Below are 18,520 nucleotides of genomic sequence, written 5' to 3' on the forward strand. Positions count from 1 at the left end.
AGAACAGGGCACGTGGAAGACAGGTGCCAACAGACTATGCAGGTGCCCAGGGGCTAGACGGCAGGTGGAGCGGTGGTGAGAGCTAGGCAGCGATCGTGGGGTTCCTGCATCAAGCACTTCCCTCAGATGGAGGGGTTCCTCCCAGAGGGCGGGCAGGTGAAAGGAACAAGCAGGAGATGCTCCTCGGTGAGTCCAGCTGGAAGCCAGGACACCTCTCTGGCTGGAGGAGCAAGAGGAAGAAATGAATGATCTGGGGTCAGCTGTAGGCAGTGCTGCCTGGACGGAGTGGGGAGACCCTGTGACTCTCCTCTCCCCTTCTGATCTGCGGCTGAGGCCCCCCCAGGCTGAACTGACTGGAAGCCAGGGGCTCCCTGACCCAGAGCATGCCTCCAGGGGGGGCAGGGGGGTTCAGCCTCCAGGGTCAGTGGAAATGGAGACCTGGGTGGAGAGCACCATGGGCTGTTAGGAGTGAACCTTCTGGAACAGATAAGGTATGTGTAGCCCAGGGAGCCAAGTGAAAAGGTGGCTAGTAGCCCTGCTGCCGTGATCACAGCCTACGTCCTGTATGGGCCTGTGTACCTACGAGTTTGGAAACAAGTTTTGAAATAAGATTTCTGAGGAAAAAGCAAAAAGAGCAGTCGAGAGAGAAAGCTTTCCAGCAGAAGTGGCCACCGCGGGCCAGGAGGCGCATGCCGGTAACCGAAGTCTGTCCCCAGGGCGGGTGACGCCGTGCTGGGGCTGGTCTGCATGCTGCTGCTGCTGCTGCTGAAACTGATGAGGGACCATGGGCCTCGCGTGCACCCCGACATGTCCCCCGGCATGCGGCTCAGCCACGGGCTGCTTTGGACCGCCACGACAGGTGAGGGCCTCCTGGCTGGGGAGCTGCTCCCGCAGGTCTTCTGCACAACCTGGACTGCAAGCCGTGGTCACCCCAGGAGCCCCAAGTACCACCCCTGGAGGGTCTCATGTCACGGGTCTGGGCATGATTTGGCACTGGGATATTTAAAACTCGCTGGGTGGTTCTGATACGCAGCCAGGGCTGACGACACGTGTGCAGCGGGAGTTCTCAGGGGTGTTTGCCCCCAGGGGACATTTGGCAGTATCTGGGGGCATTTTTGGTTGACACTACCGGACAAGGCTGCTTCTGGCATCCAATGGGTAGAGGCCAGGGGAGTCGTAAGCATCTTGCAACTGCCATGAAACCAGCCAGTACAGCCTCCGATGGCAAAGAAGGATCAGGCCCCAAATATCAGCAATGCCAAGGGTGAACCAGATGCCCTGGTGTGTGGGCAGGCCCCTGGGGGAGACAGCAGATGCCACCGAGACCAACTGCTGGAGGTAAACATGTTGCTTCCGGCGTGGAATCAACAGGCTCCGTAAAGACAGGCTGCAGTGAAGGGTTCATGTGGCCATTGCTGATTGAATGGCCATCTCTGGGGAGGTGGGGACCTCTCAGTGGTCCCCATGGCTGAGCTGCCAGTCGGTGACATCCAGAGAAGAAAGCGAGCACAGGGAGCCAGAAGGCATGGGTAGCTACTGGACTTCCTGAGAGCTGAGGGGGAAATGGAAGTCACCCCGAGCTTGGCCCCTCTCTTCCACCACCAGCTGTAGGTGGGACGGGGTGCTAGATTCAGCTCCTGGGTCACTTCCAGCCGCCAGTCCCCAGAATCGCTCACCAGACCCCGTTCTGAAGACAGGAGGCTGTGAATAAATGCTGAGAGCTCAGAGAGTAGGAGGGCAGCAGGCTTAGGGTAAAAACAGCTGGCTTCGAGTACCTGCTTCGCCACTTATCTGGCATTTGGTCCTGCCCGAGTCCCTTGCCAAAGTGCCTGAGCTTTAGTTCAGTCATCTGTAAATGAGCGAAAACAGGCAAATACTGTGTTCTCTAAAATCTTGATGCTCAAACTATCCCCTGGGACCTTGTTGGAGACGCAGATTCTCAGGTCCCGCCCAGGCCTCTGGCTCCGAATCTGCACATCAGCACTCTGGTCAGTTGACCCGCGGCCACGCCAAATCCTGAGGACTGCCGCCATCCTTTTTTTCCAGAACATGTAGCATCATTTTCAGAAATTAGTTACCAAGCTTCAACTGTTTGTTTTTTTTAAGTCACCATGTAAGCTTGCTGGTATTTTAGCTGAGCGAGGACAGGTTAATCTGAATAGTACCTTGTGTTTAACGCTTAGTAGGAAATTTGTTTTGCAGTCTGCACCTTCCCGGAGCCCCATGGCACCCTTGTGAGGTAGACAGAACACTTGTCACTTCCCCCATCTTGGAGATGAAAAGTGGAGCATTGCAGAAGTTGAATGAGCTGTAATCTGACACGCAGTGATTTATGGCTTATAAAGCACCACAGACACACTGCTTTTGATGATCATACCTGTCTCCAGGATCAGATATCACTTTCTCCATTTTGGCTCTGAAGGTAAAACAGACAAACCAAAGAAGACCTCTCAAATCACACAACTAGGACAGAGCAGAGTGAGGACTTGCCCCAGGTCACCTGCCTTTTTTCCTGATCAGTGGATCTAGAAGTGTGTGGATTTTATTGATCTCACAGAACCAACTTTTGATTTCATTGATCTCTGTTTTACTTTTGTTTTCTAGTTTGTCGATTTCTGTCGATTATTTCCTTTTTCTGCTTGTTTTGGACTCACTTTACCTTTCTTTTTTAAATTCTTAAGATGGAAATTAAGGACTTTCATTTGAAACCTTTTTCCTTTTGTAATGTACATAGATGTTTAGTGCTATAAATTTCCCTCTCAGTACTGCTTTAGCTGCATCCCACAATTTAACAGGTTGTGTTTTCATTTTCATTTACTTCTAAATACTTTAATTTCCATTTTGACTTCTCCTTTGTCTCATGGATTATTTAGAAGTGGATTATTTAATTTCTCCTTTGCATCGGGCTATTTTGGAGTTATTTAGTTTCAAAGATTTGGAGATTTTCCAGTTAGTATTTTGCCATTGATTTCTAATTTAATTCCATTGTGGTCAGAGAGAACATACATTGTATGTACATACACATGTAAAATTATAATTTTTTCTTGAAATGATCCTCTTTGTCCCTGATATTAATGCAGTTATGCCAGCTTCCTTTGATTAGTATTAGCACATTTTCTCACTCTTTTACTTTTAACCTGTTTAACTTATTTGTATCTTTAAGTTTAAAGTGAGTTTTTGTGGGAAGTATATAGATGGGTCTTGTTTTTTAATTCAGTCTTGACAATCTGCCATTTAATTGGGGGTGATACCATTTACATTTAATATGATTATTGGTATGTTTGGCTTCTGCTATTTGTTTTCTATTCGTCTCATTTGTTCTTGGTTCCCTCTCTTTCTACAGTCTTTTTTATTATTTCTTATGATTCCCTTCTGTTTCCTTTATTGGCTATGGACTGTAACTACTGTGTGTTTTTTTGTTTTTGTTTGTTTGTTAGTGGTTGCTTTAGGGTTTATAGTATATCTTTTCATCTTACTGAAGTATGTATTCAACTTCATGTTGATGTAAGAACCTTATGACAGGGTCCTTCCATTTCTCCCTTTCTGCTGTTGCCTTGGTGCTGTTGTTGTCATATATTTTTCTTCAACGTCTGTTATAAACTCCTCAGTAATCATTATTATCATTATCTCACTTGAAGCATACCCTGACTTTTAAGGACAAAGCCTTTTTCATGTACCCACATCGTCACTCTTTCTGGTGCTCGTCATTTCTTTGTACAGACCAGACTCTCATCTCTGTCAGTTTCCTTTGCTTGGGGGACCTTTATTGATTCTTGTGGTGCAGGCCCTGCTGGTGATGAAGCCTTTCAGCCTTGCTGTGTCTGGAAAAGTCTTTATTTTGCTTTCATTTTTGGAAAGCAGTTTTGCTAGATAAAGATTTCTAGACAGGTTTTTATTCCCCCTTCCATACTTTAAAGATATTCTTCTATTTTCCAGGCTGCTGTTATAACAAGAAGTCTTTGTTCCTCCGTAGATGACCTGTTCTCTGGCTGCTTTTAAGACATTGTCACAGATTTTAGACAGTTTCACTAAGATGTGCCTTGTTGTCATTTTTGTTTTGTTTTTTTCATGTTTTTGTGCGTGGGATCCATTGAGCTTCTTGGATATGTGAGTTTGCACTCTTCATCAAATTTGAAAAGCGATTCAGCTGTTATTTCTTCATATCCTCGTACTGTCCCCCTGCACCACGCCACGGGCTTTCTTTGCGGACTCTCTTACATGTACATCAGGCTGCTTGTAATTGTTCCTCGGCTGCCGATGCTCTGTACAATTTTTTCATCTTTATTTTCCTCTATGTGTTTAATTTTGGATAGTTTCTATTGCCACATCTTCAAGTTCACTAGTCTTTTCCCTTGCAATATCTGATCCATTTTTAATCCCATCCAGTATGTTTTTCATTCCAAACATTATGGTTTTCACTCCTATAAAAAACTTGTAAGTTCAGTTTGGGAGGTATCCATCGGTCATTGTTCCCTGTTTCAGTTGTTTGCACAGTGTTTCGGGCAGCAGGGAAAGCCGGCTCTGTTACTCCTTCTTGCTTCAGAGCAGAATTGTTCCGGGACATCTGATTTGAAGGTGTGTTTCCGGCTGTACCATTGGCTGTGCAGTCACTGGGGACTTGGGTACTGGCCCTGCGGTTGCCCCTCCTCTGTCCCACCTTTGTGCGTTTTCCACAGTGTCATGGGTTCACGCCTGCCACATACTCTTGGATCCGTGTGTGCCCCAGGCTAGAGTGGAAGAGGTCATGACTGGGGTGGGGGTCTTCTGCTTCCTTCCCCAGAGGAGCCAGGTCTCACCGACAGGCCTCTCCTTCTGTCCTAGCTCGCAATGCCCTGGTGGTCTCCTTTGCTGCGCTGGTCGCGTACTCCTTCGAAGTGACTGGATACCACCCTTTTGTTCTAACTGGAAAGATAGTCAAGGGGCTCCCTCCGATCCAGACCCCTCCCTTCTCAGTGACCACTGCCAACGGGACCATTTCCTTCACCGAGATGGTACAGGTGGGTAGAAACGGGGAGCAAGTCCAGCTTGGCAGAGGCTGCAGTGGCCCCTGGGCCTGGTTCTGTACCCCAGATGCATCTGCTTAGTAACAGGGAGCTCTGGGCTCAGCTGGGACTGTGGAGTCCTCGGGAAGTGGCATCTCTAGGTGCAGGGACAGGCAGGAAAGGCTTCCACATTGGACCCCGCGTTTATCTTTATGCCTGGAGCACATGGGGGTCCTGCTCCGTGGACACTGGGGTGCGTGCAGGAGTTGGCTGTGTTCTGCTCGTCATCCTGTTCCTGGTGTGATGAGTGTGTAGGAGCGCACGGCCCTGGAGTCCGTACGCTTGCTCCGTGAGACGTGGAAGAGCTGGCGTCTGCCTGGGCGGTTACTGCCTGGTCAGACCCCTCCTCTCCTTCCCCAGAGGGTCACTTACCATGCTTCTCTCCTCTCCCAGGACATGGGGGCCGGGCTGGCCGTGGTGCCCCTGATGGGTCTCCTGGAGAGCATTGCGGTCGCCAAATCTTTTGGTAAGATGCCCACCACCCACGCCTCTCTCGTGTCCCAGCCTGGGGCCTCACCTACCTCACTTGCTTGCTTTTGATCTGCTTGGATTTTTAAAAATTTGAATTTTTATCCAAGTAATACATGCTCATGTTTTTTTAAAAACCTATAGTAGAAATGGATTTGTAATGAAAAGACCCTTCCAGTGGTTGCTCTAAATGTTTGAGAGCCCGCTGTCTGTGGAAACGTGAATGTACCTAAATGTGTTGGATCAGTCCTGTGAGTGCCTCCGCGGGAGTTGAGGCTGCTCAACCCTTCACGTGTCACCTGCCTTCCCTCTCAGGGCCGCCAGGCCACCTGCTGTCTTTTGTCCCTGTGGATGACATTTTCGTTCTGCTCTGAACACGGTTCAGTCGCCCTGTGTTTGGGTATAGGTTGATTCTAAGGGTTAAAACCTAATAAATGGTGTGTATGTTGTTACCACTACATAAGTCGTGTTTATGGCCCAGCCCAGATGCTGCCAGGATTAAATTTCCTTCTTCAAAGTTCCAGCATCTTGACCCTTACACCGTTCCAAGGCGACTCTTAAATAATGTCCATTGTTAACGGTTTTCCTTTCCATATGCCAGCGATCTCTCAAAGTCAGCATTTCAGTTTGTAATGCATCCCCTCCCATCTTTCGCTTTTCTGATTATCTCTGTTTTGTTTGTATGTTTGGTTTTTTGGGGGACGGGGGATGGGGGTCATCTTGCAATTTACATCCTATAACTTTTACTCATCTTGTTCATTACTTTTGAAAACTTGCCACGTTCTTTTGTAGAGAGCTGACCTCCTGCCCTACTTTGTAAAGTTTGTCATTCTCTTCAATCAGGGCTCGGTAAACCACAGCCTAAGAACGGCTTTTACATTTTTAAATGTTTGGGGGGAAAAATCTAAAGGAGATTAACAATTTGTGACACATAAGTATATGAAACTCATATTCAGTTCACAAATAAGGTTTTATTGGTCTTGCTCTGTATGTATGTATTGTTTGCAGCTGCTTCGTGCTTGAAGGGCGAGTTGAGTAGTTGCAGCAGAGAATGTGGCCTGCCCGCAAAGCCTAAAATATTTACGGTCTGGCCGTTTGCAGAAAAAGTTTACCAACCACTGTTATATCATGCCCCCCCCCCATATTTCCCCCCAAATCTTTGCCTCCTCATCTCTCTGTGATGGCCTTGGCTGTGACTTCCTACACATCTTGGCTGGTGATCAGAGAGGTTTTCAATTTAAAACTTTCCCCCTTACTGTAAAAGCAGTACATGTTTGTTGTACAAAATATTGGAAGTTGAGAAATGTGTAAAGAAGAAAGAAATCGCTTGCAATCCTCCTCACTCCCCAGTTAATGACTGTTAACATTCTGCTGTACCTCTTTCTACTCTTTTTTCCTGAAACGGACACGTCCCCGTCTCCACTTGCATATGTGTGTGTACGCTTACAGTTACAAACCTCACAACGCCATAGGTAGAAATTTGTAGCCTGTTTATCATGCCGTGAACATTTTCTTAGTGACAATATTTTTATCGTCTTTTCTCTTTAGCGTCTCAAAACAATTACCGCATCCGTGCTAACCAGGAGCTGCTGGCCATCGGTAAGACCACAGTGTCACCCCACGAGGGCTGGGCGCTTCCCTGCGTCCTGCTCGAGTCGGGCCCTTGTGCAATATTAGCATGGACTCAGCCTCAGATTTCCCAGTGGTTCAGGTTACCTGCTCAGAGTAAGTAGGGAGCTGACATCTGGTGTCCGTTCTGACTGAAGCTTATTGAGCGCCTGCTGTGTACCAGGCCCTGAGTTGTGTGGCCTGTTCTATGCCAGGGATGCCTAGAACGTTCCTCCTGGGGTCAGATTGCTGGAGAAGGTGGCCAGGTGGAGGCTCAGGTGCACCTGCTGACTCTGCGAGACCCTGAGTGCCGTGGCAGGTGGGTTAGTGAAGCGTCCGGCAGACCCCAGGCTGCCTGACTGGATGGGGCCTGTGCCGGCTGTCACACTTCGTTTTGTTCTGTCTTCATCATAACGCTGGCCTCTCTGGTGGTTCATTTTGAGACCACAGTGTGAATCTTAAACTCAGTTATCATCATTGTTTCTAATTTCGTGGATGCCAGGCCTTCCTGCCTTTCTCCTCTACCCCGTGTGCGGTGGGCATAGACCTAACCAGTGGCACTGCTGGGTTTCTTCCACCCAGAAGACTTCATGGCAGCATTTAGGGCCCCAGCTGCTGGGCTTCTCGACAGCAAAGGCCGTGGGGACCCAGTATCAGCTGCACAAGGATGTTGGCCGTGTCCCTTTCTGAGCTCATGGTGGGCGGGGTGCTGCCTAGTTGGTGGAATCGGGGTGGCCTGGGGACCACTTGCCCCAGAGAAGGTCTGTGACGTCCCCATGTGCCTCCCAGTAAATGGTCCAAATGTGAGTTCTCAGAGCTTGTCATTCCCACGTCTGCAAATGTAGCCGCAAGAGGCTATGTTTTAAGTGGTCACAGAATTTGGGTGTCACATACGCGTTCACCACGCACACTGAGACGGAGGTGAGGCAGCAAAACACTAGTTATTAAGAGAGGCAATAAGACAGACAGAATAAGGCAAAGACAAAGAGCAGCAGCGAGTTCTCACCACCCGAAGAGGGTTTCCAAGGCGCTGGGGAACCGAGACAGCATCTTGGCTTCAGGTGTGTCCGGCGAGTGTCCCCTTCGGAGAGTTTCGACTGGGGCTCCCCCAGGACACTCATTTTATAGGTTTTTCTTTCCCAATTGATTACCAGTCAGGAAAGAATGCCAGGCCATAGTGATTATAATCAGCAAGTATGGGGACAATGAATCACAAGTTTCAGGGTAATTATCTAGGGTAGAAGGCGGGGGACATGATTCCGGCAGTTTCACAATGTGCATGAGGTGACTGTGGCCACAGGGCAACCTACATGATCCTATTCATGTGTTCCACCTGTGGGTCAGCTATTGTTCAACCAGGGGGGCTGGCGAGGCCTCCCCGAGTTTACTCCTGCTGACGGGGGGTCAGTGTCCGGGTGCCACGCGGACAGAGCGTTCCCCTGACACAGTGGAGGCACAAAGGGGCACCTAACTCACATTATATTTACTTTACAACAAATAGCACCAGGTCCTCTCCAGATGGTACAACCTAGACAGAAGTGACAAGCAAGGGACGGTCACAAAGCTGAGGTTTCTAAAGTGGACACGTTGACTTTGAAGGCTGCTGACCCCATAGTGTCACAGGCCAGGCAGCTTGTGACAAGTGTAGATCAGGAGGCTGACACAGACCCCACAGACTGCTGGCACAGGAAGGGGTCCCCCTGTCAGAAGCTTCACACAGAGCTGGGTCTCGAGTCTTTTGGAGCTGGCGTAAAAGGTTGGGGTGACCACGTGTGGTCAGTGCACGGCCTTTGCTGCACCCACTGACGTCTGGCCTGCTCTCAGCATGAGCTGGGCCACAGGACCTAGGGGGCCCTGGTTCTGACTGGGCCCCGCCTCAAGCCGTCTCAAGAGTGAAACTTGACCCTGGGACCCTGTTGTGGGCTCTGGAACAGGGGAGACCATGGTCTTTGTGAAGGTCCCTGGATGAGATGGATGCAGGAGGGCCAATTGTGATAAACGTGGGCTCATTGTCTCGGTTCTTAGGTCCCAGCCAGGCCCCGGGAGTGGGTTCTGTCCAGTGTGGGTTAATCAGCGTCACATGGGGAAGACAGCTTACTAGCCATGACCTTCGGTCCGTCCACTCGGTGGAATACGATGGACAGCAGCTGACTTCCGGGGCACTTTGGGCCCGTCTGTATACACTTGCCATCCCCCCTTTTAGGGAGATGGGGTTCCTCTCTCCGTCATACGTGGGCAGAAGGCGTGTTCAGCTCACACAGGCAAGGCCAGTGAGAGTTACGTTAAAGCTAGAGAGCGAGAATCAACCTCAGCAAGCTTGGCAAAGGCCATGGTTTCTTTCGTCCTTCCATGATAGAGCATCAGATGGGGAACGTCCCAGGGTGATTCCTCCCACCTTCTATCTCCCTGTTTCCTTCTGGTTTTATCTCCCTTCCCCCGCCACCTCCATCTCCTGTTCCCTCTAGTTTACGCTCCTTCCCCTCCCTTATAAACCTGTTTTCTCCCCAGGCCTGACCAACGTGCTGGGCTCCCTCTTCTCTTCCTACCCAGTCACCGGCAGCTTTGGACGGTGAGTGACACCTTCCTTCTCTGTGCCTCTGGGGAGCTACCCCTCGCTGGGCCCTGCCCACGTCCCGACACTGTTTCATTCTCTTCTGGGTTACAAGTCTGCCCATTCGGGCCGCCTGTGGTCCTTGGTCAGCTGGTCCGGCACCAGTGGGGCAGCAGGAGGGGCTTGCCCTGCTTTCCTTCAGCATCTCATTGGTTTTCTTCATGCTTATATATGGCGCTGCAGATGAATACTAAAACGTTCCAAGGGCATCGGGTACTCCCAAGGTCATGGTGCCAGGGCTAATCCCCAAGGCGGGTAAGGGAGGAGAGACCACAGGTCTGCCTGAAGAAGGGGTGTGGGTCAGCGCAGGCTCCGTGGTGGCCTGGCCGTAGGGTCTTCTGTGAGGCAGGAGGGCAGGACTGGAGGTGACCTGTGGGGAAGGGAGAAAAGGAGGCATCTGGCAGCGCTGGCCAGGGGCCGAGTCCCCAGAACCGCTGACCCAGCCTGTCTGACATCCCCAAACCACCGCGTCTGAGGGACACAGGACACACTGGCCCACCTCCCTGCAGCTCGGGGTCCCTGTCTGTAAAATGGGAATCGTATCAGGCCTACCTCAGAGTTCTGTAGAAGACGAAATGAAAAGCACGTAGGACGATGCTGGGGACGTGGTGCTATGTTAATGTTTGAAATAAAACCTCTGCCCATTTTTTCAATTTAACTTTCCACACGTTCTTGTCTTGTTGGCATAACTAGATCGCAAGCCTATTCCGTTAAGAACATGTTTTCTGTACCCCCAGAGTCTATACAGTACCTTGCATGTAGAGGGCACTAAAAAAACTGTGTGACTGTTTAACTAATGAATGAAATTTCTGCCTGACTCCACAGAAGTGAACGGTGGCTTAGGAGAAAGCTTTCCATGGGGTGTACAGACAGACAGGCTTTACTTCCCGAGGCAATACAGTTGGCACAAGGTTAGGGGTTATTAAGAGGTGCGTACGAGGCCGAGTCCTGCACGGATGGAGTCACATCGCAGCTCCTTTGTGGTCTTCTTGGTGGCAAAGGGCCAGTTCTTCAGCCGACAAAGCCTTCCTGGCATTTGGTCTGAGTGCAGTTTTCTGAACAGGCCATGCAAGAAAGGAACGTTGAAAAATAAGCCAAATTAACTTCCAGTTCCAGCACCGAGACAGCCCTGTTTGGACGTTGGTGTTTCTCCCTTCAGTCCTACAGATGTACATATACGTGTGTGCGCGCGCACGCATATGTGATGTGTGGTCAAACAATACGGTGAATATGTAAACAAAAAAGTTTATTACAGTAAAAGATACATTGTCATTACTCCCCCTCAGTAAAACCCCCCCTCGCTTCAAACACATCCCATCGTTTTTGCCACTTTCTGAAGCAGTTCTGGAAGTCTTCTTTCGTGTCTTTAGTTGCACTGTGATGGCTGCCTCGATGTCCTGAATCGACTCAAAACATTTACCTTTCATGGTCATTTTGACTTTGGGGAAGAGCCAGAAGTCACACGGTGCCAGATCCGGTGAATAAGGTGGATGAGGACACACCATAATGTTTTTATTTGACAGAAATTTCTGTGCCAGAAGCGATGTGTGACATGGAGCCTTTCCATTGTGATCACATAATACAGTGAATGCTGCTGCCGAGTGCCATCCAAGGGAAAGGCAGGGATCTTCGTACGGGAAGCAGCACATCAAATCTTAGTAACAGTGAGTGACAAGTTTCACTTGTTCAGTGCATTCAGTCAGGTGTGAGCTACGGTTGAGAGAAGGTGTGTTTTAAAGTGTGCCGTAAATCATTCTCCACCATGACAACGCTCCGTGTCACGCATCGCTTCTGGTACTGCAATTTCTGTCAAATAAAAACACGGTGTGTCCTCATCCACTTTATTTGCTGGGTTTGGCATCATGCGATTTCTGGCTCTTCCTGAAAGTCAAAATGATTCAGGACATGAGGCAGCCACGACAGCACAACTAAAGACACTCATGAAAGAGGACTTCCAGAACCGCTTCAGAAAGTGGCAAGAATGATGGGATAAGTGTGTTCAAAGTGAGGGGGAGTATTCTGAGGGGGATTAATGGCAATGTGTCTCTTACTATAATAAATTTGTTTAGACATTCACCATATTATTTGATCACACCTTGTATGTGTTAGGTGGGATTCCCCATACTTGACAGCATTCTCAGCATGTTTCCAAAAAATAATCCCCTCCATCATCATTTCTGAGGACAGTGGGAACCCCATTGTAGGAAGTGTATCATTTTGCCGGATCTGCTGTCATAGAACACAGACAGGGCAGCTTCAGCCGCAGACATTTGTTTCCTCACAGTCGGAGGCTAGGAGCCCAAGATCAGGGTTGTGTTCTCCTGCGGCCTCTCTCCTCGGCCTGCAGACGGCCGCCTTCTGGCTGTCCCCACGGGGTCTTTCCTCCGTGTGTGCGTCCTCGTGTCTGATCTCCTTTTCTATAAGGACACCAGGCAGGTGAGATGAGGGTCCAACCTAAGAGCCTTGTCTTAACTTAGTCATTCTTTAAAGGCCCTGTCCCCAAATAGTCACATCCTGAGGTGCTGGAGGTTAGGGCTTCAACATAAGGATTTTGGGTGTGGGGTGGGGAATACAGTTCGCCCATGACGGAGATGATTCAACAACCCTGTTGGATGTTTGGATCGACGACCAGGCCTCTCAGATGTGCTGATGGGTGGTTTCAGGTTTATTGTGAAGGCCTGGGAAGTCCCCCTCTGCTGATAGGACCCTGAAGCCCCTTTGTGTTCCTGAGCCACATGCTGATGTGGGTGGGACCCGATGTCCCCTCTGGTGCCCTGGGACGCCCCTGCCCTGGAAGGCCAGCACAGCGGTATGGACCACGCCTCTCCTGCTCTCTCAACCACTGACCTGTCTCGGTGTTGCTTTCCAGGACGGCCGTGAATGCCCAGTCGGGGGTGTGCACCCCAGCGGGGGGCCTGCTGACGGGTGAGCACCCCACCCACACACTGTGCCCCCCTTGTGCCTTGGTGCCATGAGCTGGGGCAAAGGAGGGGGGACCTTGGTGCAGTCGGCTCTGGCACCCGGCTGTGTCCCCCAGTGCAGGGCCAGGCCCCCCAGGCAGATTCCTCACTCGCTGGGTGGGAGTCGCTGGGTGGGTGACAGGGCCCTGATGTCCCCGGTGCGCCGCCCCCACAGGGGTCCTGGTGCTGCTGTCGCTGGACTACCTGACCTCGCTCTTCTACTACATCCCCAAGGCCGCCCTGGCGGCGGTCATCATCACGGCCGTGATCCCGCTGTTCGACACCAAGATCGTCAGGACGCTCTGGCGTGTGAAGAGTGCGTATTTCCTCATCTGTCAGCGTGGAGTCATCGATTGTCCCCCACTGCCTTCCCGTAGCCCTGGGAGGTGGCACTGCGGTGCCCTGGTCAGGGCTGCCGGGAACGGGGCCGGCCCTCCCCTTTCCCACCTGGCACCTTCCGGGGAGGGACGGGGGCATCGGGAAAGGGATGGCCAGCGGGGACCATGTAACAGCCCCGCTGTGTCTACCAGTCACAGTGGCTCAAGGACTCCCTGGACCAGCAGTGCCCTGACTGGACAAGTTTTTGTTCCCTTTTGTTCATCGAAGCGGTGAAGGGATTTGCCTCGCTTATCTGGCTTTTCTGGTCAGCCCCCCTGCAAGTTGCCCAGTGGAAGGAGCGGTGACTTTATCCCATGCGTGTTACATGCCACGGCCTTCGTAGGTCACTGCAGCCCTTCTTTGAACAGCCCCGTGCTGCTGGCCCTCTGTGCCGAGGCCCAGGGAAGATGAGGGCCTGTCTGAGGTGCGGGGGTTCAGATCCAGGACTGACCCCCAACCCACCCACTTTGCCCCAGGACACCTCCTCCTGCAACTCAGAGAAGCCACGAGTCTCATCTGAGGAGTCCCCCGTGGTCTGGGATGGGGGGTTCCTGTGGTCTCTCGGCTCCCCACTTCTCAGGGCTCCCCACTTGGGGCCCTGTCCCCAAGTCCCTTCTGCCTTGGTCCCTGTGGGCCTCCTCCCAGAGGGCAGGGAGCTGGGGCCCTGCCAGGTGGGTCTCAGGGACCCTCAGCTCAGGCAGGGGGGTATTTCCTGCCCCTGACACATCCCTGAGCAGGTGTGGCCCCCAGCAGCAGCAGTGCTTGAGTCCCTGGGTCCCCAGACAGGTCCCTGGGGCTGCTTAAGGCCCTTGGCAGCTTTGCTCATTACGTGGAAAGCCACGAGTCGTCTGCTGGCTGTCAGGGAGTGCAGCTCGCAGGGCCGGCCCCTCAGCCAGTCCCCCTTTCTCCCAGGGCTGGACTTGCTGCCACTCTTCGTGACGTTCCTGCTGTGCTTCTGGGAGGTCCAGTATGGCATCCTGGCCGGGACCCTGGTGTCCGTGCTGATTCTCCTGCACTCCGCAGCCAGACCCAATGTGCAGGTACCACCTCATCCGGGCTCCCCGGCAGGCGCCACGGGCCTCAGACCCAGAGGATGAAGGGGGCACTGGGCAGGACCCTCGGCTCTGCATCTTGAGCTTCTGGTGTGATTGTGGCCTGTGGCACTGCCAAGTGACTGTTCACTGGTGGACGGGAGTCACCCTCTTGTTATAAACCAGAGCCCTTCCTCTGCATAGGGGGTACCATGGTGGGGGAGGGCTTGTGCCAGCTCTGCACCCTCACTCCCTCCAAGCCTGGCAGAGCTGCCCCATTTGACTTGCCTCCAGGACTCACTGGCATCGCCCCTCCCACTGTCCCCAGGTATCCGAGGGTCCGGTGCTGGTCCTGCAGCCAGCCAGCGGCCTACACTTCCCCGCAGTTGAGACCCTCCGGGAGGCGATACTGAACCAGGCTCTGGGAGGTACGTGGGCCGGGGCCGGGGGGGCTGTGGCCACTGCTGAGCTCCCCGCCACCCTCTCTGCACCCAGTCTCTGCTCCTGCAGGACCACAAGGCGCAGCCTGCCTCAGTGGTCGGAGTCTGGGAGGTCTGGGGGCGTCTCAGCAATGTCCCCTGTGGCCAGGTCGGCCCCTCTCATCCAACTGGGTGCCCACTGTCTGTGTGCAGCAAGGGTGGCTCTTGCCCAACATTTGCCCCAAGGACATAGTCCTTCTTCTGGGGGTTGATATTTTGGGAGAAAAGGGGCCTGTGCTCCCTCTGAAGGAAACTTGCTGCTGTCTTGGGTCCTCTGGCCCCTCCCCACGGGGCGCTGGAGCTCTCGCTGGCCTCGCTCTGCCCCGTGCCTCTGCCCAGGGTGACCGACACGCCTGTCTCTGCAGTGTCCCCCCCACGCTGCGCGGTCCTGGAGTGCAGCCACGTCTGCAGCATCGATTACACGGTGGTGCTGGGGCTCGGGGAGCTCCTGGGAGACTTCCAGAGGCGGGGCGTCACCCTCGCCTTCGTCGGCCTGCAGGTGGGTGTTCCAACACAGGTGGCACTTGTCACTCAAACCAGCCCGGGAGGTCAGAGTTATCATCATCTCCATGTTGAGACCAGGGTGCTGAGGCCCAGAGAACCGGAGTGACCTGCCCAAGGTCACACAGCCGGGATGGCGGCCTGGCTTCGGCCTCAGGGCATCTGGCTGCAGAGCTGTGTGCGTAACCGGTGCATTCGTGTCGTCTTCACAGGGCACTCATGTTTGTGTGCTTTGGAGAGTATTTATTGAAACGATATTTCTCTTCCAACATTTTCTGAGACCTGCTCTTCTGTCCGTTTCCCTGGGTGGAGGAGAGGTGGTACCTACCCAGAGACTGATCGAGCCTGTGATGAGGGCAGTGGGGCTGGGGGACCACGTGCCTCAGCAGGAGCCTCCCTCCTGGAATTAACACGTGTCTGTCCCTCAGGTCCCTGTTCTCCGCGTCCTGCTGTCCGCTGACCTGAAGGGTGTCCAGTACTTCTCCACCCTGGAGGAAGCAGGTGGGTACAGGCAGTCACTGGAGAGAGGGCGGAGACAGCCTGTGTGTCTATACCCTGCAGGGTCAGCGTGGCGGACAGAGCCCTGGGGAACCGAGGGTCGGGCGCTCAAGTCCCAAAGTGGGGCACATGAGGATGGTGGGTGGGCAGTGCGCACGGTGTCAGGGGCCCCTCTGGTGCTGGGGTTTTAATTTTTAGGGGTGTGCATGTCTTTAGTTGAGGTTCAGCTCACATACAGTGAAATGCACAGAGCTTAAATGTCAGTTTGGGTTTGGATAGATGGATCCAGCTGGTGTCCACCAATCAGGATATAGAATTTTTCCATCATTCCAGAAAGTTCCTCATCCCCTGTCCAGTGACCCCACGAGCGGTGGCCTCTGTTCTATTTCCTCCGCCATAGTTAGCGCTGCCTCTTCTAGAACTTCATACAGATGGGGTCACAGGACTCTCTGTTCCGGCTTCTTCAGCTCAGCATGGTGTCTGAGACTCACCCATGTTGTTGCTGGAAGCAGCTCGGATGCCGACCCGCACAGGTGGGTGAGCAAACGGTGTCCCAGCCACAGGATGGAGCCCACCCAGCCATCACACAGGTTCACTGTGGCACGGAAAGGGGTGCGCTGCTCACAGGGACGTGGCTGAAACCTGGCCCTGGGCTGGGGATGCAGCCTGGGGATCATAGCTTTCTGTGCACCAGGACCCTGACATTCCAGCCTGGCATCTTCACATCCTGTGAGTTGAGCTGTCTTCACTTCCGCTTTTTTAGTGCTTTGTCTCCCCACCTTGTTTTTTCTGCAGAGAAATACCTGAGTCCGGAGCCGGGGCCCCCGCCCTACAACATCAGGGATGATTCTGTCCCGGAACAAAAAGTCGCCCTGTTGAAGGCCTGACTGGGCCACCGGTGGGCACACGGAGTTGGGACTGTCTCACAGAAGGTCCTTGTCATTGTGAAGCCGGATGCCGCCTTGTAAATGCGCTGGCCTGAGGGTCTGAGAAAGCCGGAGCAGGTGACCCCGGGGAGGGAGGAGGAAACCGGGCACCGAGACCCACAGGTGGGCCTCCCTGGCTTCCTTCAGGATGACTGAAAAGTTGCCTCCCTACTATTCTGGGGCACAAGACCTCTTCTTAAGAATGGTTTGGAGAGAGGTTTCTAGAATGACAGACTACGGGAGAAAGGAATGAGCAGGGACTTCAGCCTGGTCTGGAGCCAGGGGGTGGAGTGGGTGAGGGAGGTAGGGGGGTGTGGGGTGGGGTCCTCGCAGCCCAACACCTTCCTGGATTATGGGGAGGGGGAAGTGGGGCCGTGGTCGCAGAGGTGGGTTCCAATCCTGATGGCGGCATCTGTGCTGTTTTGGGAAGAAAACCAAGGTGTGCCAAACGACTCAGTGTCTGCTAAAAATGGTTTTGTTTTTTGTGTTTTTTAAACTAAGAAAGTCATAGCTTTGGTGTTTCTGTAAAAGTCAGAAATGGCTTATTGTAAAAACTGCAGGAGACCATTCCCCCAGGCCATCTGGGTGTGTGTTGCCCCCAGGTCCCTCCCTCCAGTACGTGTATGTGCCTGTACGTTAGCATGTGGTGTGTGTTCAGTCTCATGTCAGTGGGATCACGTCATCCATGGTGCTCTGTAACCCGCATTTCCATGCAGTCATTACTGTGAATTATTTATTGTGATAATAAATAGAGAAGACATGACTTTTTGTGGCTGCCTGGTGTTTTGTTCTGTGCATGTGGCTAACTAGTGGGTCTCTGCACATGGATGCAGGCTTTAAATTTCACCTCAGCCTTTACAGGTAAACCCCTGCACATGTCACTCCAAGAAGGGCTGTGCTCCTGGACTGGCTTCGAGAAAGGACTCACTGCACACCAGGGCCCACCAGGGTCCCCACTGAGCCACTTCTGCCTGGCGCCCCAGCCCTTGTTTGAGCACGGGGAGGGTACAGGCCGCCCCTGAGACTTGAGTCTTTTCCAGATTCCTGGCCCCTGTCTTCTGGTCTTTCTCCTTCCAGGCCTCTGACCAACCAGCTGAACCATTCACCCCGCCTGAGTCTGCATGTCCTTACCCCAGGCAGGTTCTTTCTGCACGAAGTGAGCGTGTCCTGAGGCTCTGCCCGCGGGGCCACCCCTGTCCGGGGCCTAGGGGAGCAGCCGTCTAGTTGTGGTCTGTGCCCACCCGTTCTCAAACCGAGAGCTCGTCCCATTCATGGAGCTGGGCAGATGCACCCTCTGGCAGGACCTTAGCACTCAGCCTCATCTACGACGGCACACCCTCTGCGACTTAGCAGTTCTGCCTCTGGGACCCGCGCTTACAAAACTGCTCGTCTCCCGGGAAGCAGGCCCAGGGATGTTTGTCACTACCTCGTTAGTAAGTTTAGAAAATGGAAGCGACCGACATATTTCTCTACTTGAGAAGTCCCAAGACTTCTCTACTTGGGAAAGTCTTAACCACAGAACACGCAAACCGTTCACAGCCTGGCAGGAGTTGAGAATTTGGTGTCAAGATGCAAGGTGGGTTGTACCATCTTCCCTCGTCAGTCAGACATGCCCTGTGAGCCGTGGTCTATAAGCCAGGGGCCCATGTGACTGTGGATGATATGGTTCATTAAACTCTCACCCATTGGCTGGTGTGGTGCTCACAGCTGACCAACGAGGTGATGTCACCGACACACGGCGTTTCTCAGCCTCCCTGTACTGAGTATGGGCCGTGTGGCTGACAGCGAGTCAGTGGTGTCTGCTGTGAGTTGCACTGTCCTGCCCCCCCCCCCCCATAATTCATATGCTCAGTCCTAACCCCCAGGACCTCAGAATGGGACTTTATGTGGAACTGGGGTCCTTGCAGATGTCATCAGTTAAGACAAGGTCATACTGGGGTAGGGTGGCCCCAATCCATTGACTGGTGTCCTTATGAAAAGGGGGATTTGGACACAGACAGGCATTTGGGAAGCAGGCC

The 18,520-nt window shown here is 52.7% G+C and overlaps 1 protein-coding gene across 1 annotated transcript in view; it reads left to right on the top strand.

Moving 5' to 3' along the window:
• Positions 1–17,265, top strand: part of SLC26A11 (solute carrier family 26 member 11) — a 22,188-nt gene extending 4,923 nt beyond the window's left edge. Inside the window, exons 6-17 of the mRNA XM_074319921.2 lie at positions 717–859; positions 4,822–4,997; positions 5,436–5,508; positions 7,059–7,109; positions 9,627–9,687; positions 12,599–12,654; positions 12,865–13,005; positions 13,980–14,107; positions 14,427–14,526; positions 14,943–15,076; positions 15,507–15,579; positions 16,372–17,265. Of these exons, the coding sequence (XP_074176022.1) occupies positions 717–859; positions 4,822–4,997; positions 5,436–5,508; positions 7,059–7,109; positions 9,627–9,687; positions 12,599–12,654; positions 12,865–13,005; positions 13,980–14,107; positions 14,427–14,526; positions 14,943–15,076; positions 15,507–15,579; positions 16,372–16,463 (1,228 nt within the window). The 3' untranslated portion in view covers positions 16,464–17,265. The remainder of the gene's footprint in view (positions 1–716; positions 860–4,821; positions 4,998–5,435; positions 5,509–7,058; positions 7,110–9,626; positions 9,688–12,598; positions 12,655–12,864; positions 13,006–13,979; positions 14,108–14,426; positions 14,527–14,942; positions 15,077–15,506; positions 15,580–16,371) is intronic.
• The last annotated feature ends 1,255 nt before the right edge of the window (positions 17,266–18,520 follow it).

The sequence above is a fragment of the Rhinolophus sinicus genome, chromosome 12 (genome assembly GCF_057876585.1).
Source record: "Rhinolophus sinicus isolate RSI-liver-muscle chromosome 12, RSI-T2T, whole genome shotgun sequence".
NCBI lineage: Eukaryota > Metazoa > Chordata > Mammalia > Chiroptera > Rhinolophidae > Rhinolophus > Rhinolophus sinicus.